Below are 21,095 nucleotides of genomic sequence, written 5' to 3'. Positions count from 1 at the left end.
ATTTTATTTTTTATATCAAAATATGTCAGATTAAAATATAAAATAACTCAAAAAGTACTTAATGAAAAAATACTTTATTATAGTGTTTTGGAAAACTCTCGAGATAAGCTACAAGAATATGTAATAAATAATAGGGGGTTCCATTTAAAAAACGGAAATTGACCTTCAAATGACCTTGAAAATGACCTTTAATGTCAAATCCAAGGTTACAATTAGATAGCTCCCTTTGTTCTCTACAACTTTTATTAGAGTCGTTTTCCTTCAAACGTTGATCCTGAAAAGTTATAAGGGTGGAACTTTTAAAATGGCACACCCTGTACACACGATCACATGCGCGCGTGTGTATCATACTCCTCGTACATTCGTTTATTCACGCTGCTTTCTCTCTCTCTCTCTCTCTCTCTCTCTCTCTCTCTCTCTCCTCTTCACTCTTTCTCTCTTTCTCTGCTCGTTCTTTATTGTATTCTTTTTTTCCCATTATTATATTCTCTTATTTATTCGATTTTTATTCTTTTTATTCTCGTCTTCCTACATAATAATAATTATTAATTTAATCATTAATTTTTTTTTCTCATTTATAAATTACTAAATATAACTATAAATAATAATAAATTGTCATAAAAATTATATGGTAACCCACATAAAGAGTTACAAGCAAATAACTCTAAAAATGTTTGTCAAATCAAAAAATTGTTCATAAGAAAGTTTCATGTTTTTGAGGGGCCTTTCTAACTACGTAAACAAAATTACGCCCTCTCCCCCTTTAAAGGAGGTGGTAGGTAACTTCAAAATTTTAAATAGAACCCCCTATTTTTTATTGCATATTTTTATAGCTTATCTCGAGAGCTTTTCACTCTAATAAAGTATTTTTTCATTAAGTATGTTTTGAGTTATTTTATATCTTAATCTGACATATTTTGATATAAAAAATAAAATATCTCGTAAAATATTTAGTTTTCGATAATCTTACCGTAATACTTTTATGTACAGGATAATGAGACAAATCAATTAGTATAAAAAAATGATTATTTTTAAGAAAATTATTTCTAATGTATTTTTTAAACAATTATTTGTTTTTTTCTTTTTGACGAAAAATTTACGAAATATTTTGTAGTTTATTTTGATATCATTTTACATAAACTATAAAATATTTCGTAATATATTCATGTTTACATTCGTGTCCTCTCTGGTGTTATTACTTATACGGATCGTAGAATGTAAATAAATATTCAATCACCTTGTACACTTCAATCTTTATTAATACATGTTGAGTTTAAGTATAATAAGTATTTAGTATGGAATATAAAGTACAAAATATTTCGTAAACTATTCACTTTTTGTCAATCTTATCCTTATAATTTTTTGTGCCAAATATTGCAAGGAATCGATTTCTATAAAAAAATTAGAGTGGTGCCATTTAAAAAAATGAAGATGACCTTCAAATCTCCTAAGTGCCTCCACCTAAAAAAAATGTTCACTTCCACAAGATTTCCCCCTCGATACCATACAACTTATATTTCAAACATTTTCTCCTATCTCCAAAACTGTAGGAATTATTCGGGTGGCCTGTCTTAGATGCCTTACTCTATATAATATCTATGTATGTATTTCATTAAAAAATGAAAGTGTCTTTATTTAGTACATGGGTCCTAATCCTTTGGGCGAATAGATCCCAAAAGGTCTTTTCCTTAGTGGCTACGGGCACAAGATACATCATTTTTTAAAAATTTTGATTTATTAAATTTTACATTTTTTTTAATAACGAAAATAACAAGATATTCTTTTCTAAAAAAATTTTGTAGCATAAATTTTTATTCTCAGTTAACGCACTTTTTGATATTAATTTTTATATGATATTAAAACAATATTATTAATCTTTTGTACAATAGTTTTTTTAAATATAACAATATTTTTCAGTTAATAATATATATTTGACGCTAAACATACACTACCGCGTCTTTTAATATATGAATTTATATATATATATATATATATATATATATATATATATAATTATATATGGATATATATGGAAATATATATGGATGTTACTATGGATACACCCGTTATATATATATAATGGGTGTATCCATAGTAACACAACCAGTTACTGAACTCTCAGTAAGCGGCTATTTATTGATTTACCTTTTAGATAAAAGTATATACCAATAATGAGCACCTGCTCGTTGAGCAATCGTGCTATTGAATGCACCCAATAAATAATTAATTTATCTTCATAGGTTGCGTTTCGATATTAACTGCCAGTACTGAAAATCTATAGTATACATGACATAAACTATAGATTTTCAGTACTGACAGTGAATATCGGCACGCAATCTATCGTAGTAAGCATTTGAAGTTTTTGCGTGTTCGCTCTTATTTGATTTCTTTAATTGTAGAGCTATTTTATTCTTTTTTTAAATTTTTATTCAATTATTTATAACCTGAAAAGTATTGGTGCTCAAGCATTTCATTTAACATTAGTTTTGAATAAGCCAAAGAATCTGTAATGAAAAAAATATTTTGAGATTTTGAAGTATTTTGGCCGTATTCCGAAACTCACGGCCAGTACTAAAAATCTATAGTTTACGTAACGTATATTATAGATTTTCAATACTAATAGTGAATTTCGGAACACAGCTTTTGTAAACATTATTTAATAATCATATACATGAAATCGGCTGTGATAAACTGACTAACGAGAAATAATAAAAGTTAGCAACGTCGATTTTACCAATATAACTCAAGACATTTTGTACTATCTGAATACAATAATATCTTCTTCCAAACTAATATGATAAAAAGATGGTCTTCCATATCAGATATTACGAAGATTGTTTCAGAAGATGCAAAATGCTCACCGTTACATGGTTTTACACTTAGTAAGGTAAATTAACCATACAAATCTAAACGCCTACATATACTTTTTATATATATTTTATATGAATATATTATACGTTTCAAAAATTATATTAATTATTATAAAGTAAGTTATACATACATTTTTTACATGTTATATTTTTTTTATATTAATATATATTTTATTCTCTCTCAATGTTTCGGCTTTCAAGTTATTTGCTACGGAGATACAAGATGCTTTGGAAGCAGCGTCAACAAAAGCTAAAATGCGTCATTACGAGAGGTTTGATATCCATTTGACTGAGTGCAAATTAGCAGGATCGCAGAATTTTTATTTTAATAAAATGAGAAATGCCGCCGAGAAAATGCCCATTATCGGTTTGCTTCCGGTAAAGTTATGTTTTAATATTTAACATGTTTGATTTTCGACATTTATAGTAAAGTTTAATAGAAAAATTTTTTGAAAGATTATTAAATATTAAAAATTATATTATATAAATATTACCAATTATAATTAAAAACTACAATATTTTTTTCTTAATATTTTAAATTAAAATTAAGATTAAATATAGAGATGTTTTATTATTTTCTTAAGTAAAAAATGATATTTTATTAGGGATGTCAGTTTTTATATGTAAAATTATTTAAAGTAAAAAAGAAAGTATTCTGCGTGATATTTTTAAAATTCTTTAATTTTTTGCAGAATGTATTATGTGCGATATTTTTTTTAATCTTTAATTCTTTGTAGAACATCAAAAGATAGAGAATATAAATTACACATATTTTAATAATAATCAAAATACAAACATATCATTTTTATTGAGTTAATATATAATGATAATATTGAATAATGAAGAAACAATTTTTAAAAAAATCTTTTAAACAATGTTTAAATCCCTTTTTAAGAAAAAAATGGAAACTCTTTATTGGTTATCTACATTATTCTAGTAGAAAATATGCTACAAAGTACAGTAAATGTATATTCTCTTATTTTAAAAAATTATTCATTAATATCTCGTTATTTGTGAAAAAAGTTTAAAACAGTTTTTTCAAATAAATATTTGTTTTATTTTGTTATATATGGAATTATTTAAATTATAAAAATAAAACCTCGTGATATTTATTCATTTTTTTAATTTTTTGCTCTCTAGAGAATATTACAATATTATACTATTATAATCTATTATATTTTTAAGATAATAAATAATTATTTTTATAAAAAAATTTATTATGTTAGAATTATTTGTTAAAATTTAAAACTTTTGTCTCAAAAACGGAATCTTGACCATTAGTAAACATTTTTAATACATGGCAGGAATGGGAAGAAAACATTCGTGAATTGACAAATCGATTGCAAATATATGGTAAATACAAAGATATTTATGAAGAACAAATGCGAGAGACAAAAGAGCGATACTACAAAACGATTCGCAATATGGAAATACGTCGAATAATAGTTATCGAATGCGAAGAGGCATGCAATGAGGACTCATTTCCCATTTTGCCATACAAATATCCTGGTCGCACTGAATTTGCCGCAAAGTTTTATAAGAATCGCTGTGTGTTTGCCAAACAATATTATTTGTCGCATCGACTTATTAGAAGCATTGTTGAAAAGGCGCATCTGCTTCTGCCAAAAATACTTTGCGATCTGGAACATTATCGGAGCCTCGATTTTCTCGATATTGACAAGTAATATCAGTTATACAATTATATTATATTAATAAAACAAAACTTTTATTATTATAGGGAACATTAGTGTATATATAAACATATACAGGGACCCACTATAAGCGTGTTTGTGTAGACACTCCCTTTTATCTTTCAAATTAAGGGAGATAGATCACATTATATACATATATAGATACAGCGTCGAACAATTAAGTTTCGAGACTCGCTTCGCATTTCCGAATGATTCAACAAGCCTACGGAAAATCAGTTATGCATAAGAGTAACGTCTCGAAGATATAGATGACATAAAAAAAACGTAAATCAAATTTTGAAAGGGTTTACTTCAGAGGATTATTAGAGCTATTTTGAGCAATGGCGGAGACGTTAAACTATTGTATGTCGAGTTACATGACTACATTCAACATTTGTAACGTTTCTATTGGTGACTTCTCTAATTTAATACAGAATTTAATGTTAGCGCGTTGTCAAGCGTTTCTTCCATTGCACCGATTTTTAAACAAAACTTTATAAAATAACTTCGCATGACTGTATCTCGTTAACTATTGAACCAAATAATTTAAAACTTGTATCACGTGTTGAATATTGAGTTGTCAAGAACCTCCTAAAATGGCAGCACAAAGGGATCAAATGTTCGGAAATGCGAAGCAAGTCTCAAAATTTAATTGTTCGTCAGTGTATGTCTGAAAGATCCACTTTTCTTATTTTTTTTCTATATATGACATTATTTGTAAATATATAAGTTTTAAAAATCATTTTAACCTTAAGGGCATTATACTTAAGTTTTGATGTTGTCAAAGTGATTGATATTCCTTTAACTTTACTAAACGACAAAATATAATTAACAATTACTTATTTTGATACGAAACGAACAATTTATTTCTTGTAAATATTGCTACGTTTGGTATTCTTATTTACATGATTTAAAACCGTTCTTTATAATGTTTAATAATATATTTAAATCTTATACATTTTCAAATTTTTTGAACAAAGCATTTAAACATACAGAAATATAATTTATATCTATATTATTATATCTCTATATCATTTATAATTTGATGAATAATTTTTCTATTTCAATTTTCAATAGCATATAATTTTGTTATAAGATGAAGAGCATATTTAAAAACTATTCTTTTAAAATACTCAATATTAATTTCGCTTATATCTTCAACTACATTCAATAGAACTTCTTAAACAATTTTAAATTATCTTTTAGATTATTTTTAATATTGCAGCTTATGATATTTGATAAAATTAGATTATTTATCATTAATTTTGTTCTTTTTGAAAAATCTTTTTGTGTAAATATTTCATAATGTGTATTTAAAATGTTTTTACAAAGAATATACATTGTTAAAATAAAACATAAAAAACAACGAGCAATTAAAAGCCAGGCGCAAAAATGAAGGATGCGATAGATTCTTTAATAAACAATATTAGTTTATTATAGACCGATAATATAATTAATAATTATTAATATATTATTATTAATAATAATATATTGTTTAAATCATTTTCTTGGAAATGGCTAGCATTGCGCTCTATCCTTTTGCGCAAGTATTTTTCTAATAGAGTATTACACTATAAAAGCCTTTTTCAATTCGGTAATCCTAAAGTCGCGTCTTCCCCTGCTAGTCACAGGAACGTACGCATCATAAATATAATAACACAATACTCTAGTTCTCTAGTAGTAGAGATTCTTATTAAAATTTTCTATTCAATATTTTATTTTGTATTAATAACAAAAATAATTATTATTCTATTATTAATTACGTATATGTACGTTCTATAACAATTCAAAATATTTATGTTTTATGGTTATCAAAGTATTGTGCTATCACATTTGTGATACGCACGTTCTTGAAACTAAGTGATGCGCTCCTTAGTTACGATTTACGATGCAGTGATGCGTTGCTAAGGAGCGAGGGATAAGAGGGGAGCAGCGAGCAGTAGGCGTGAGCTAAAAAATCCAGCCGAAAGTTACATATAAATCCCAGTTCACTTATATCAGTGCTGCTGGGATTTACTTGCACATTTCGGCCCGATTCTGTGGCTCACGCCTATTGCTCCCCACTCACCGCTCGTGCATTAGCAACGAGTCGCCAGATATGCGTGACTAAGGACCGCGACGCTTCGTCTCAGGAGCGTTTATATGTAAGAATGCCCAAATATAATAATAAGACAATACTTTTCTAAATACACCGCGAAAATTCTTAGAATTAAAAGTTTTTTTTCAATATTTTATAATTTATTGATATAAAATATTGAAGAAAAACTTTTAATTATAGAAAAATATTGTCTTATTATTATATTTAGGCATTCTTATATACGGACGCTCCTGAGACAAAGCGTCGCGTTCCTTAGTCACGCATATCTGGCGACTCGTTGCTAATGCACGAGCGGCGAGTGGGGAACAATAGGCGTGAGTCACGAAATCAGGCCAAAATGTGCAAGTAAATCCCAGCACTGACTTATATGATAAGTCATTGAACAGGGTTCTTATTCCTACCGTAGCATCTTTATTCCTATGTCGCCACCGTCAACTCGGAGTTTCACGGTGACTACTCAGGAGCCTTAAGGATTTTGAAATACTTAGAAAGCATCTAATTCTTTTTAAGAACCCTTACTGTTTAGATCGAAGAACAAAATTTAGAATTTCAGGCAGAACTTTGTGATTTGCAAAATGATCTGTCTCTTAAAACGCGGTCAGAAAGAAGTGTAGAATTTTTTAAAATGTTGAATTCATCTAATTATCCCGAATTTGTCAAATTTAGTCTTCGAATTTTTTCAATGTTTGGATCCGCATATTTGTGCGAATGCTCCTTTTTGAGATTAAAATATATAAAAACTGACAAACATTCTTGATGAACGACCCATCTTTATCTTCGCTAATGCAAATTACTTCTAATATTCTCGTAGATATTTCGTCTCTTGTAAATTCATGTAAACGGCTTAGAAAATCGAATTGATATTTTAGCGAATATTCTGTTTTTTTGTATTATTTTTTTTATTAATATATTGTATTGTATTAACTTCTATAAAATTTTTCTTTCCATATGAATCATTATTTGTTGTTGTCCTCTTCAGTGGAATAAGCCTACCGGGGAAACCACTTTAAAAAAATACATCAACGATAGTACCTCATAGGTGATGAGGAAATCTATTGTCTCCCAATTATCTTAAAACCATAGTTTTTTTATATATAATTTTTATAATTTTTAATATATAGTTTTTATATGCAGCAAGCGTATCTTCTTTTAATCGAAATGTATTTCAATATATTTATATTTATTTTCATATTTCAATATATATTGTGAAAATAAATAGCATATAATTTTACGTAAATTGATATAACAGTGCGTTAGGAGCTTTGAATAAAACACAAATATTTTAATTTGTTACAGAACATATATGTAATTGATAATAGAAAAATAATTATTTTAATTATTAATACTAATAATAAAATAAAGTATTAAATAGAAAATTTTAATGAGGACTTATGCTATTAGACTATTGCGTTACATTTATGATACGCATGTTCCTGAGACTAGTGAGTTACGGCCGTTTTCGGCGCTGCGTTGCTATGGCGCGTGCAGTAAGAGGGGGAACCGTAGGCGTGAGTTAAGAAATCTGGCCGAAAGTTACAACTAAATCCCAGCACTGTTCCATAATGTTCCAGTCGGTAGAAATTAATGCAAAATATTTAAGTGCATAGAAAAGTAACATATAGATATTAATGCAAAGTACTCTAATGCGTAAAAAAACATTTTATCATTTGTAAAATATTCCAATGAATCAAAAAAATAGACGTTATATTCGTTATTTCAAATTTTAATGTAAAATAATCCACTGTAAAATAACACATTACCCTTTACACCGATATACTTTAATACGTACTAAATACTACCCAGACAGCACAAGGATGTCCTTAGGACGTCCAAAGGGCATCCAGGACATACATGTAGGATATCCTCAGGATATCCCATTGTAATCCTCAGATCTCCTCTGGATGTCCTGAGGAAGAGTAAATGATAGCCGTATATTAACCTCTGGAGAATCCAGGGAGATCCTGTGGAACATCCTAAGGATTTTTATAAGATATGTTAGGGATATTTTTCGTATGTTTCAAGGAGCAAATTTTAAAATTTAAATATAAATTAAAATTATGTTTTGTTATTTACTGCCAATATTAAAAATCTAATATTAAAAATAGTTCACCGTTCTTTAATATTTGAGACCTTCGTGCTGTACATGAATATTTTAGGTTTGGCTTCCGGGTTTAAGTTGTGTAATATTTTCTAAACAATCCAATATCTGAATTCCCTATGTTGGGATTGCATCAGAAATTGAACTGATAGAAAATAATTACATTTGTAATTTCTTGTTAGTTGCTCTTTGCAAGCTTTATATAATTCTCATGACCAAATCTCAAATACTAGTTCGCGTGTCGCATAGCGGTAAACAAACGAACTAGCGGTTAAATACTATTGTTTGTAAAGTTTTTGGAATGTTGCGAACAGTAACATTTCTCATGAAATATTAAATAAATAATAATTGTGGATATATGAAAATGTGCGCATCAAATTCAATTATTAATATTAAACGAAATTAACGTTAACAATTAATTGCACATGTATATGTCCTCTGGAAATCCAAAAGACATCCAATATAATAGACAGGGCAGATATATCCTACAGACATCCAGGGGTTATCCAGTGGACATTTATAGGACATTAATACTTATTATAATACTTAAGATTTCTAAATTATATAAAATAGCCGACACAACTAAAAATAATTATGTATGCATATTAAACTTTTATAAATATATTTATAATAATATCTTGAAACATCCTACAAATGTCCTGAACCGTCCTGGATATATTCAGGATGATCCTGAGGATATTTTGTGCTGTCTGGGTATATTGTCCAATTACAGTCGTTCCATTCTTTAAAGGAATGACTATATTTGGCCAATGTAGTACTTAGTACATATTAAAGTATATCAGTGTAAACTAGGCCATTATATAAAATAACTTAATGCTTACAAAAAAATTAAATCTTGTATTATATACTTTGAAAAACAGTGTGTGTGTAATGTATATAAAATATTAAAAACTTAATGAGAACAAATATTATTTATACTATTAAAATATTAAAGCCCGGTTGCATCAATGTTATGTATAATATCGTTTTATTAAAAAAGATAAAAATGTAAATCTATCAAAATTTATCATCCAACAACGTAAGTTGTTCCTCATCTCATTACTATTTATAGAATATTCTGTGAATCCAGATTTTGTTCCTTTTTCCTTGAAAGTATATTGAGGCCTATTGAGTAAGCTATGTACATGTAATCGTCTGCCTTTTCGTCAGTTAAATTTATGTTACTCTCAAAGGAAATATCAGATTCATTATATTCATTTCCCGATTCATCTAATTCATATTCTAAAATTTATTAATTTACAAAATAAATCCTTACGACTGAGTCGCTATTTTACTGGTTATTCAGATGTTCATTCGGTGGTACCTTTTCGGTAAGAGAATTTAATCTCTTTTACACGGGATGGGACCAAGTGCGACCTTTCAACTAGGAATGAATGGGGGTTAATATAGAGTTATCTTGATTTTAATTAATAAAGTACGAGTTTATTCATATTTTAAAGTGAATGGTAGATATACATGATTATATAAAAATGAAAATAAAATATTGTTGATTATAACTTCTCGGTGAGTGTTATGTGTGTGCGTGTGCATGTGTGTGTGTGTGTGTGTATTTCAATTTGCAGATGTTACATTAGTAGGGAGGAGTACAAGGGAAAGATTCTATCGTTAACATTTAAGTTCTGACTGGTTAATACAATAATGAAATATATTTAATTATTGGAGAAAAATGGAAAAATAAAATCAAAATCAACGTATAAGTCAATAAGTGAATATGTTAAAAACGGTTAGAAGTATAAAATTGGTCGCTTACATATGTGATAGATTAAGATCAGGATTTAAAATTTTCTAAGACTTATTGCCTGAATGGGCTAATGATTTTTAAAAAATGAAACATTCTTCGGAAAGTTCTGATTTAAATAAGAAACAAGACAAAAGGAGGAAAGGAAAAATTATTCAATTAAACTTACTTTTTTAAACAGTAATTCGGAGATGGAAAGGTGGCATATTTGTACGATGTTTCGCTCTGTCATGTCGATAATCCGATGTTCGACTCGTGGTTGCTCTGGAGATAATGCCAAGTGAGGACACTGGTTGCACAAGTAACTTACTCGCGAATTACAGTGCAAAAGCATAGAGTAAGACTACGTGGAACTGAAGTCTGGAGAATGATTGCATGAATGTGTTTTCGAGTTCTCCTTCTATAATCCTCTTTTCGCGGGTGTATTCTAATTCTAAGAGTGAGGATCTTCTAAAACTTCGACGAATTGAAATTGCGCAGAAGTGGGGATCTTTCAATCTTAACAAATTAAAATTTGTGCCAGTGTTCCCATTAGGCGGGGTGTTTCTCCTATTTTTCACGTTTTTATCTGTGGTGATCATCTATTGGTGAGTTCGACATTCGTTCGAAGATTCCTTGCACGTGATCAAATTAAAAAACATCCTATTTTATTATGATTATTTTTATTGCTATTGATGCAGCTGTGTTTATTAAATATTTTGTTGAAAATTTTTGTTATTATTGATGCAGCTGTGTTTGTTGGATATTTTATTAGAAAATTGTATATTATCTTGTCGATTTCTCTTTATTCTTCCGCCGGCAAATTCTACTAAGGAATATCTATTGATTTTTATTTATCTCGAGGAGACCGACATGCTTTCATCACCGATCTTTTTGCGTCTGTTTACTGAACGATTCGTTTGTCTCACCAAACGACGATCATTATCGCCACTTCGTGGAAGGAAGGAGTCGTGAAGTCGGCAAGACGTAACATAACTATGGATATCTTATTAATCATAACCGACACCAAAAATTCCTTTTGAGGGTTGAAAGGCTAACAACATACTTTATTTTGATTGTAATAAAGCTTCTTCAGCACGTTACATATTGTAGCTATAATATGACAAAGTTCGTGAAAATAGCCCTTTTTTGCAACTTTAATTACAAATTTGTCGAAATTCTAACGTGATGGGGCAATTTTGAAACCGGATTCATGTTTAGTACTCAAAAACTTATAAGAAACGATTAGTTTTTTTCTGATGTTCGAAGAAAGTCATTTTTTGTTGAACGGTATTATCACGCATATGTCTATGTTATTGATTACAATTAAGTATGACAAATATATAAAAAAAACAATACAATATAATTGTATAGTTATAATACGATTTATAATTGAACGATTCTCTGTCGGCGACGGATTCTTTCCCCTCCACCCGACCAGTCAACTTCGCTTGTTTGCCCTAGACCCTAGACAGACTAATGGTGGGAAGTATGACGTCGGTAACGTCATATGGACACGCTCCTAGAGTAAAGAATAATAGGAGTGAGCATATTGGTAGTGAGGTAGATTTATCGCGAACAGTAGTACGTTATCGTAGCCATCTTGAGCGTCCACTTTTTTTGATGTTTTTCAGGGTCATGTACAGCCACTTGTTATCTTACTTGTTTCAGTTTGCACTTATTTTGCGCACGATCATCGATTCTAAATAAGTGAAAAGAAGAGTTAATATTAGTCTAATAAAATATTATTAATAATTGTAAGATCATGCCCAGTCAGCCAGGTCTGTTCTAACAGATATTGCCAAGTGCTTGCTACAAATTATTGTCAGCAAAAAGGCTACAAATTTGGTACAAGAGTTGTTATTACCGATTAAGCTGGCAGATTGCCGGCAAGAATCAAGCAAAGCTTGCTAACATAACTACACAGCAAATTGGCGGCAGAAACCGAGCAAAGCTTGCTGACATGACTGACATCAGATTGTCGGCAAAAACTGAGCAGGATCTAGAGTGCGCAATCTGATGACAAATTGGCAGCAAAAACCGAACAAAATCTGCAGCTTATTACAAAGTATTATAAAATAGTTCAGTCGCTTATCGCTATGCGGCGCGTTATTCATTATCTATACCCGTATTCAAATTCTTGTCATGAGTGTATATAAAGCCTACAAAATGCTAATAATATTATAATATATATATTTCTATCAGTTCAATTTTTGACACAATTCTTATACAGGAAATTCAGATATTGAATTGATTTTTTGCAAATCGGACAGATAATTGTTCGATTTTCACTTATTCAAACAATTTCTGTCCAAAAAGATCTTTAATTTTATAAATTAAGTTATTTGAATTTACCTATATGTTTTAACATATTAATATATGATTTTATATAATGTCTAATTATCTAATGGTCATTTTATGACCAAAACTTATCATCATTTTATTACTTAGGGTTAAGGCTTTAAATCTATTTAAATATATATTTTTATATGAATGGCCAAAAGCTGCAGAATTTGTTCGGTTTTTGCTGACAATCTGCTATCAGATTGTCTTGCGCAGATCTTGCTCGATTTTTGCCATCAATTTGACGTCAAATCATATCAAGCTTTGCTCGGTTTTTGCCGTCAATTTGCTGTCAGGTTATGTCAACAAGCTTTGTCACCAAAACACAAGCTTAATGCGGACACAGATGGCACTGGATTTGTTACCAAGTTTTGAGCGAATTTGATGCCAATTTGGCAACAATTTGTTATCAAATTGCTTACTGGGATAGTACATTGCCAGGTCTTTGAGATATTTCCAGTATCTCTGTCATATTGCAATCGTCCCTGGGCGGCCATCTTGAGCGTCCACTTATATATAGTCGCTTTCGTCCGCTCGCTTAACATCAAATGCTCACTTCTGTTAATCTTTAGTCTGAGGATGCGCTATAATGAACCCCCTCATATCGCTGGCGATAATGACATCATTTAACACCCCATAGTGACTTCTATACTGCTTTTTTTTCTCTCAAAATCCTATATAATTAAAAAAAAACATTTTTTATATGACAAATTTAAGAGACATATACTCAAATTTAAGAGATATACAGCTGTTTTTATTAGAATAAGATACTGTATATATTTTTTTTCAGAACATATTTATAATATTGTAATTTCTTTATCTTACTAATTGTAAAATTATAAAAATAAAAATTATCAATATTTACTATAATTATGTAAAACATTTAATGAATTAACTGTTTTATTTTTAAACTTAGTAATCTTTATACATATACATCTATCGTAGTAAATATTGTTTTTATAAATATTATTATGTGTAGTTTGTATCATCTATAAACTTATCTCTTTTTATGCATTTTTTTACAATAGTATATGATATATAAGATTTTTTATTTGCACAATTAAATTTAAAGATTAAAATGTAAAGCTTAAAATTAAGTTAAATTTAAACATTTTGTAGATTTTTTGAACTCGTCGAAGCGGACCTGAAAAAGAATGTGCATATTATTATCGCTTTGTATTATAATAATATCGTACGATCAGTCTCTCATCGTCGTTATATCCAGGATGTGCCAACAAACATTTTGACACGCTTTCTTAAATGCGCTACAACTATCCTCGGTTTGCAAATAATCACTCGTGCAATCGACACCATTGAACATTTATTGACTATTCTCGCCGATCGAACAACGATGCCTCTGTTAAAGGTATGCTATAAAAAAAATTAATTAACACTATTAAAAGTTTCAATATAAGATTATCACACATTCATAGTCACTGACATAAAATAATACTAGAATAATAGAATAAATTTATTTTTATGAAAAAGTTTTATATTTGTTGATAAAGCTATTAATTAACGGCAAAACATACAACAAATTTAGTTTCATTTTATTAATTGTAAAATTAATTATTTTATTCAACATCTATTTTTAAAGATTAATTATAATTAATACCTAAAAAATGTATAGTAATAAAAAAATCATATTTTTATATTTATTTTTACTAAATATATTCCCATACAGCATAGAACATTGCAGCAACATTGCAACAATATTGCAACATTGTAGCAACATTGCGGCAATGTTGCAATGTTGCTGCAATGTTCTGTGCTGTATGGGTTATGATATAGACAGAAAAATAAACATAGAAATAAATCCTAATGTATTTTTCCGATTTTAATAAATGTGTTAAATATTTAATCTAAAGTGGTAAATAGGCATATTAGAGGATCTTCTCCCAATGACCTTGGCTTTGACTTATGTTGTCAAAGTCATGACCTTGAGTCATCTAAGAGGTTTCATGTGTCGCTTGTTCTTTATTAAAAAGTTATTAACAATTAAATTGTATTATTTCTAGGTTATAGGTTATATCTCTGACATGAGTAATATTTGCAGAGTTTTAGTCGTCGCTCATTGTTTATTAAAAAGTTATTAATAAGAGAAGTTTTGTAAATAGAATTAATTTTTCGTCCTTAAAAAATTATATCAAAGCACTTCTATAGTGTCCACAAACATTTTGTGTATTTGGAATTCGCAACTTTTAGTTCTGGAAATGTGAATGTTTATTCATATTTTATATATAAATGTAATTAATGCGTAATTAATATTTTTAGGTCTCTTACAAATAGCTAAACAATAAATCGCATGTTTATGTTAATGTAACAAAACAAATCTTATGGGAATTCTATCAAAAATATTACATATACAATTGAATTAAAAGTATCAGAGTTAGAGCCTGAAATAGAAATGTTAAGCCTTAGTCAAAGAAATGAAATAAGATAATTGCCTAACGGTAACAAGCAAAACCAAAACACGAGCAAGGATAAACATTATCGCGATCAGCCGATCAGCGCGTGATCGCGTAATCCTAGAGATAAAAAACTGTGACAAACAGCAAATTCTAGAAGGTTCGATGTCGAAGAACCCTGTTATTCCAATCGGCAGAGCGCGAGTTTTCGCGGTCGGTCGATTTAGTCTGTCTGCAGCGATGATTCGAGCCGGTCGACATTCAGCAATCTCGATCAATTCTCTTTCTGTATTCTCGCTCGTATCGGAGTTACAATGGCTTACTCGTCTCAAAATCGTTCCGAATTGTCTCGCATCGGATCGCATTCATATTCTCGCGGCGGTCAATTCGGTAAAATCTCAAATCGTATTTTTCATTATTTAGTGCTAACATATTGTGAACGTGTGAAAGTGGGGAGTGCAAGAGCCGACGATCGAGTTAATTATACCGCGAATGTCCTTTGCCTCGCGCTTAAGATCTCCGGCGTCCGCGTGCAAGATTTTCTACCTCGCGAGAACCTCTAGCAAGAAGTTCTTCAAGATTTTCGAAACGCGAAAAAGGCAATAACGAAAAAGATATATACGAAGATTTCCGATCGTTATCGCGGAATACGCATCGTGACTCGCTCCCAGCGTATTTGAATAAAGGTTTCATCAAATTGACATATACGTAAGTTTCCCATCTCAACCCTTTCCTCCAGCAGATCTATGGATTCACGCCACACACAACTTCTCGCGCATCTCTGAGCGGTTCTAAAGATTCGGGCGATCTCGTCGAGGTCGACTCCCGAACAATAATTTTATTTATAAATTATATAATAAAGATTATTTATTTTCTTGGATTAAATATTTTAAGGACAAGTTTTAGTCTATTTAACATTTTTTTGACATAACAGATGAACTTATTTTTTTAAAGCAATGGGACATGGGAAATGTGGAAATTGATAGTATATTCGGATAGAGGGAGCTGTCTTTTGTAATATAATGTTATCGGAGAGCATTAGAATATCTATCATCGACAATAAATAGTACAAATGAATGAAAGTAAGGAAGAAAGGTCGGTTAGTGATGCTAAATTGCAGATTTCATTAGAGGATTATATAAAAGTTTATAATAATTTGATAGCTGCATTGATTAAAACGAAATCCTATGATGCTGCTTTACAAAATGCGAAATATGTTTCGAAGTGGCAACTACAAAATATTAAAGCAGCTAGGATTATTTGCAATTCTTCATCGTCTTTCTGTGCTGTTGCTAATTCTTCGTTTCCGACCGTCTTGTGTATCTCCTCTACTCTTGATAGTGCATCCGCTACTGTGTTGTTTTTGCCGGATACATGTCGGATGTCGGTGGAGAACTATCCTATGTAATCGAGGTGGCGGGCCTGTCGTGGAGAGTTGCGCAGTGGATCTTGGTTGAAGGCGTATATGATGGGTTTATGGTCGGTGTAGATTGTAAACTTTCTTCCTTCTACCATGTGTCTGAAATGTTTAATAGCCGTATACACCGCCAATAGCTCCCGATCGTATGGGCTGTATTTCGTCTGCGCTTGGTTGAGCTTTTTGCTTAGAAACGTCAACGGTTGCCATCCTTCTTGTGTCCGTTGCAGTACCGCTTCTATTGCTGTGTCCGATGCGTCGGTTGTCAGCGCCAGCTCTGCTGAAGGGTCCGGATGTATCAGAAGAGTGGCTCTAGCGAGGCTGTTCTTGCAGTTGTCGAATGCCTGTTCTAACTCGTTTGTCCATATGATCGGAATTTTTCCTTTCATTTTTGGGCCCTTGAGTCGTCGTTCAACGTGGCCTGGTCCTTTGCGGCTCCTGGGATGAATCGCCGGTAGAAATTGATTGTTCCCAGGAATTGTCGTAGTTGTTTGACGTTGGTTGGTTTTGGGAAACTTTGTATAGTTTCTACTTTTTCCGGTAAAGGCCTTGTTCCTTTTTCCGAAACGAGATAGCCGAAGAATTTTACTTCGTTGTCCCCAAAGATGCATTTGTTTGTGTTTATTTGGATGCCATATGCGTCTAGCCTTGTGAAGAGTTGTCATAGGTGGTCTTCATGTTCCTCTTGCGTGGCTGATGCTATGAGGATGTCATCTATATAGCCGTAGCAAAAATCCAACCCGTGTAATACTTCGTTTATGAAGCGTTGAAATGTCTGTGATGCGTTTCGTAGGCCGAACGGCATGAATACGAATTCAAACAATCCGAAGGGTGTTGTTATCGCCGTTTTTGCTATATCCAACGGGTGTACGGGTATTTGGTTATATGCCCGTACAAGATCGATAGTAGTGAAGATTTTTTTATTATGTAGTGTTTGTGCGAAGTTCTCGATATGCGGTATTGGGTATCGATCCGGCGTTGTTCTTGAGCCTTCGGTAATCCCCGCATGGTCTCCATGCATTACTTTTCTTGGGCACTATGTGTAGTGGTGCTGCCCATGGACTTTTTGATGGCCGTATGATTCCGTCTTGTAACAGCAGGTCGAATTCTGCTTTTGCGGCTTGCAGCTTGTCTGGTGCTAGTCTGCGTGGATGGCATGCTTCCGGTTGTCCCGTTGTTGTTTTTATGCAATGCCTTGTGGTATGTTTTTCCGTCCTTCTCATTCTCGTTGGTTGCGTTATGCTCAGGAACTCCGATATTACGTGGTGATACTTCGTGTTGCTCCGCACTGCTTTTATGGAGCCTATCTCGCTGTTGCTGGTTGCTCCTGGAACAATCAGTCCGGTTTTTCCGTCGATCAATTTTTTTCTTCGGATATCCGGGAGCAGGTGGTAATGCGAGAGGAAGTCTGATCCTATAATCGGCTGCGTGACGTTGGCGATGATGAACCGCCATGGAAACTCCCTTCGTAGACCGAAATTGGATTTTATCGTTGTGTAGCCATATGTTGCGATTTTTGTGCCATTTGCTGCGTAGAGTTCGTATGCCTCCTCTCGCTGTTTCTTTTGCATCATTGTGTGTGGGTAGACGCTGACGTCCGATCCGGTGTCTATGAAGTATCTCGTTTTCGAGATACAGTCTGTCACAAACAAGCGGCTGGGTTTCGGGTTAGCGTCGCTGGCCGCCATTAGCGACTGCCCTCCTCGTTTTTTTATATGTGCATGGTTGTGTGCATTTTCGTGCTTTTTCTCCGAAGCGTTGGTGGTAAAAGCATACGCCCTCTTGCCTGGGGGTTTTGCTTCGTGCTCTGTTTTCCGAGCGGTTTCTCTGCCGGCTTCTGCCTCTTTCTCGGTCTCATCGTTTAGTTGCGTTTGCCATCTGCGTAGTCAGTGCGGCGACTTGTCTGCTGAGAGCTTGTATTTGTTCTTCCCACGGCTTTTTGTTCGTTGTTTCCGCGGATGTTGCGAATATCAACGCCTTGCTGTTGCCGATTTCGTGGATTTGATCTGCTTGCTCTGCTACTTCCTCCAAGTCGTCGTTGCTGCGTGTCGCTAATATGGCCTGCATGTGTTGTGGTAGTCGCCCGAGCCAGAGAGCTCTTAGCAGCTCGTTCGGTACTGTTGTGCCTGCCAGTGTGTCGAGGTGCCGGAGAAATTGTGATGGCCTGCGGTCGCCCAGCTCTTCGCGTTCCAGCAACTGTTTTATCCTGGTTTCGTGAGAGTCTGTCAGCCTTTGTATGAGTGCTTTTTTTATTGCCTCATATTTGTGATGCGCTGGCGGGTGTGTTATCACGTCCTTAATTTCCCGTGCTTGTCTTGGCTCTATTTTCGATAGTACGTATGCGTATCTGGCTTCGTCTTGTGTTACTCCGCATAGCGAGAATTGCCCCTCTAATTGTGCGAACCATAATTCTGGTTCTTCTGGCCAGAATGGTGGAATTCTTACTGCTATCCTGTTGACTTTGCTTTCTTCGTCGTCGACGATTATCGTCGCTTCTCTTTCTTTTGGCATTTTTCCAAGTATAATTTATTAATTACATTATTCTTGCGATCTTGCGATTGACTGAAACTTTTGCATCGTGAATGCAATAATTTCGAAAACGTAATAACGTATAATACATGCTTTTTAAAATAATTATTTAGAAATAGTTATTAATTATGATAACTAAGTAATTTTTTTAAGTATGTCATTATACGTTTCATGTTTTCAACCACATTCGTAATGCGAAGGTTTTAGAAGATCATTCGTCTTATCTCGTGTCAATCATGCGCCACGCGCCACACGCACGTCGCAACTTGCACGGTACATGTCGCATTGTTCGCATCGCTAGGCAACGTAACAATGTGATCGCGCAGTCCTTGCGGTCCATCGCTAAATAATAATCGTGCAGTAGTTAACGATAATACGTAGTATGAAGATTTGCTACGCTGTGAGTGAGCAGGTGAGTGAGTGAGTGCGTGAATAAGTGACCGAATGAGAGAGTGTATAAGTGTTGTGTAAAAGAGAGAAAGAGAGCGAGAAAAAAAGTGTATGCGTACGTGCGTGTGTGTGTATAAACGTCTCTCCCTTATTACCTCCTTCCCTTCCTCATCCTCTCTCTCTCTTTCTCTCTGTTTCTATCTGTCTCTTCTTTCCTTTTACGCACACACTCCACCATACACACATCGCGTGTAGCAATCAGCTGATCGCAGCATTCGACGAGCGGCGATCCGGAATAACTTGCGCTAAAGTGACGTTATTTTAAGAAATACATATTCCTGACGTAATTCTAAGACATTTTCTTTACTAAAATTTTATATAAAGCATAATTTTATGTTATAAGATAAAATAGTTAGCGACTCATGCGGTGGTAGTCACGCGTTGGACAGTTAGTTGCGACGCGTTGCACCGCTCCTGCCTGTTTTCTGTACTCGACGCGTGATTTACTAACTATTTTTGCTTATAACTCAAAAGTTACGCTTTAATTCAAATTTTGGTAAAGGAAAGATCGTCTTAGAATCATATCAGGAATACGTCATTTTAAGGATGGAAGGTTGTTCTGAAACACCCTGTATATACATACATATTTGAGTTTTCCATATTGTTGCGTCTGCTGGTACGAAATTAATCGAAGCTCGCTATGCAATCGCTTTACACATGCACACCGCGTTACATCCGTATTTGAGCAAATAAAATAACACTCGTTTAAAAAATAGGAATAACTTTATTAGAACAACAATACAACAACGTAATAAACGAGTTCGAATGTAGGAGACGGAGATGTCTCAAATACAGCTGTACTGCAAGACAGCTACACAATGTCTGACATGACTGCCGTTTATCAACATTCCATGACAACCTCTTGGAGACGATCCTCCTCTATGATCTCGCTTCAGATTGATTGCCTATAACGCGACGCAGGAACGTAACATTACTCCCCCTCTTCTAAGATTGCCGTCCCGATCAATGCAAAAGGATAACAAGAAAATCCTAAGTTTCTTCAAAATATCAATTCCAAAGTTTCTGATGTAACTTTCTGTTCTACCCCGAATTGTTGTTCAGGTTACCGAAATGCATGCCTCTTCAAAATACCAGTTCCAGTATTTTTGGTGTGAATTCCTGTTCTACTCCGAACTGCTGCTTAGGTTACTGAACTGCACGCCGATTTCATTCCATTGCTTCTTCTGGAAACTGAAAAACTAGGAAAATCTTCAGACAAGAGGGGGTCTCAACGTCCTAAAAACTCCTCAAGTCTCTGCCTCGGCATTCGCCCTACGATCCGAAGGGAAAACCATGGATCAAAAACCGCGGGTGAGGCAGTCTTCTGAGATCAGGATTTTTTCCATATCTTTCTTTCTAACTCTTCTTCACGTCCGTTATTCTCTAAGATTAGGAGTTTCTCCATATCTCTTTTTCTAACTCCTCTTCACGTCCATTATCTTCTCACCCCTTG

General features: G+C 32.8%; 1 protein-coding gene across 1 annotated transcript in view; it reads left to right on the top strand.

Moving 5' to 3' along the window:
- The first annotated feature begins 2,794 nt into the window (after positions 1-2,794).
- Dhc62b (Dynein heavy chain at 62B) overlaps positions 2,795-21,095 on the top strand; it is a 962,114-nt gene continuing 943,813 nt past the window's right edge. The window contains exons 1-4 of the mRNA XM_070302893.1: positions 2,795-2,887; positions 3,072-3,248; positions 4,175-4,551; positions 13,958-14,204. Of these exons, the coding sequence (XP_070158994.1) occupies positions 2,795-2,887; positions 3,072-3,248; positions 4,175-4,551; positions 13,958-14,204 (894 nt within the window). The remainder of the gene's footprint in view (positions 2,888-3,071; positions 3,249-4,174; positions 4,552-13,957; positions 14,205-21,095) is intronic.

The sequence above is a fragment of the Polyergus mexicanus genome, unplaced genomic scaffold (genome assembly GCF_030449975.1).
Source record: "Polyergus mexicanus isolate NDT 795.1 unplaced genomic scaffold, iyPolMexi1.0 SCAF_10, whole genome shotgun sequence".
Lineage (NCBI taxonomy): Eukaryota > Metazoa > Arthropoda > Insecta > Hymenoptera > Formicidae > Polyergus > Polyergus mexicanus.
This window is presented reverse-complemented; position numbering and strand designations above follow the sequence as displayed.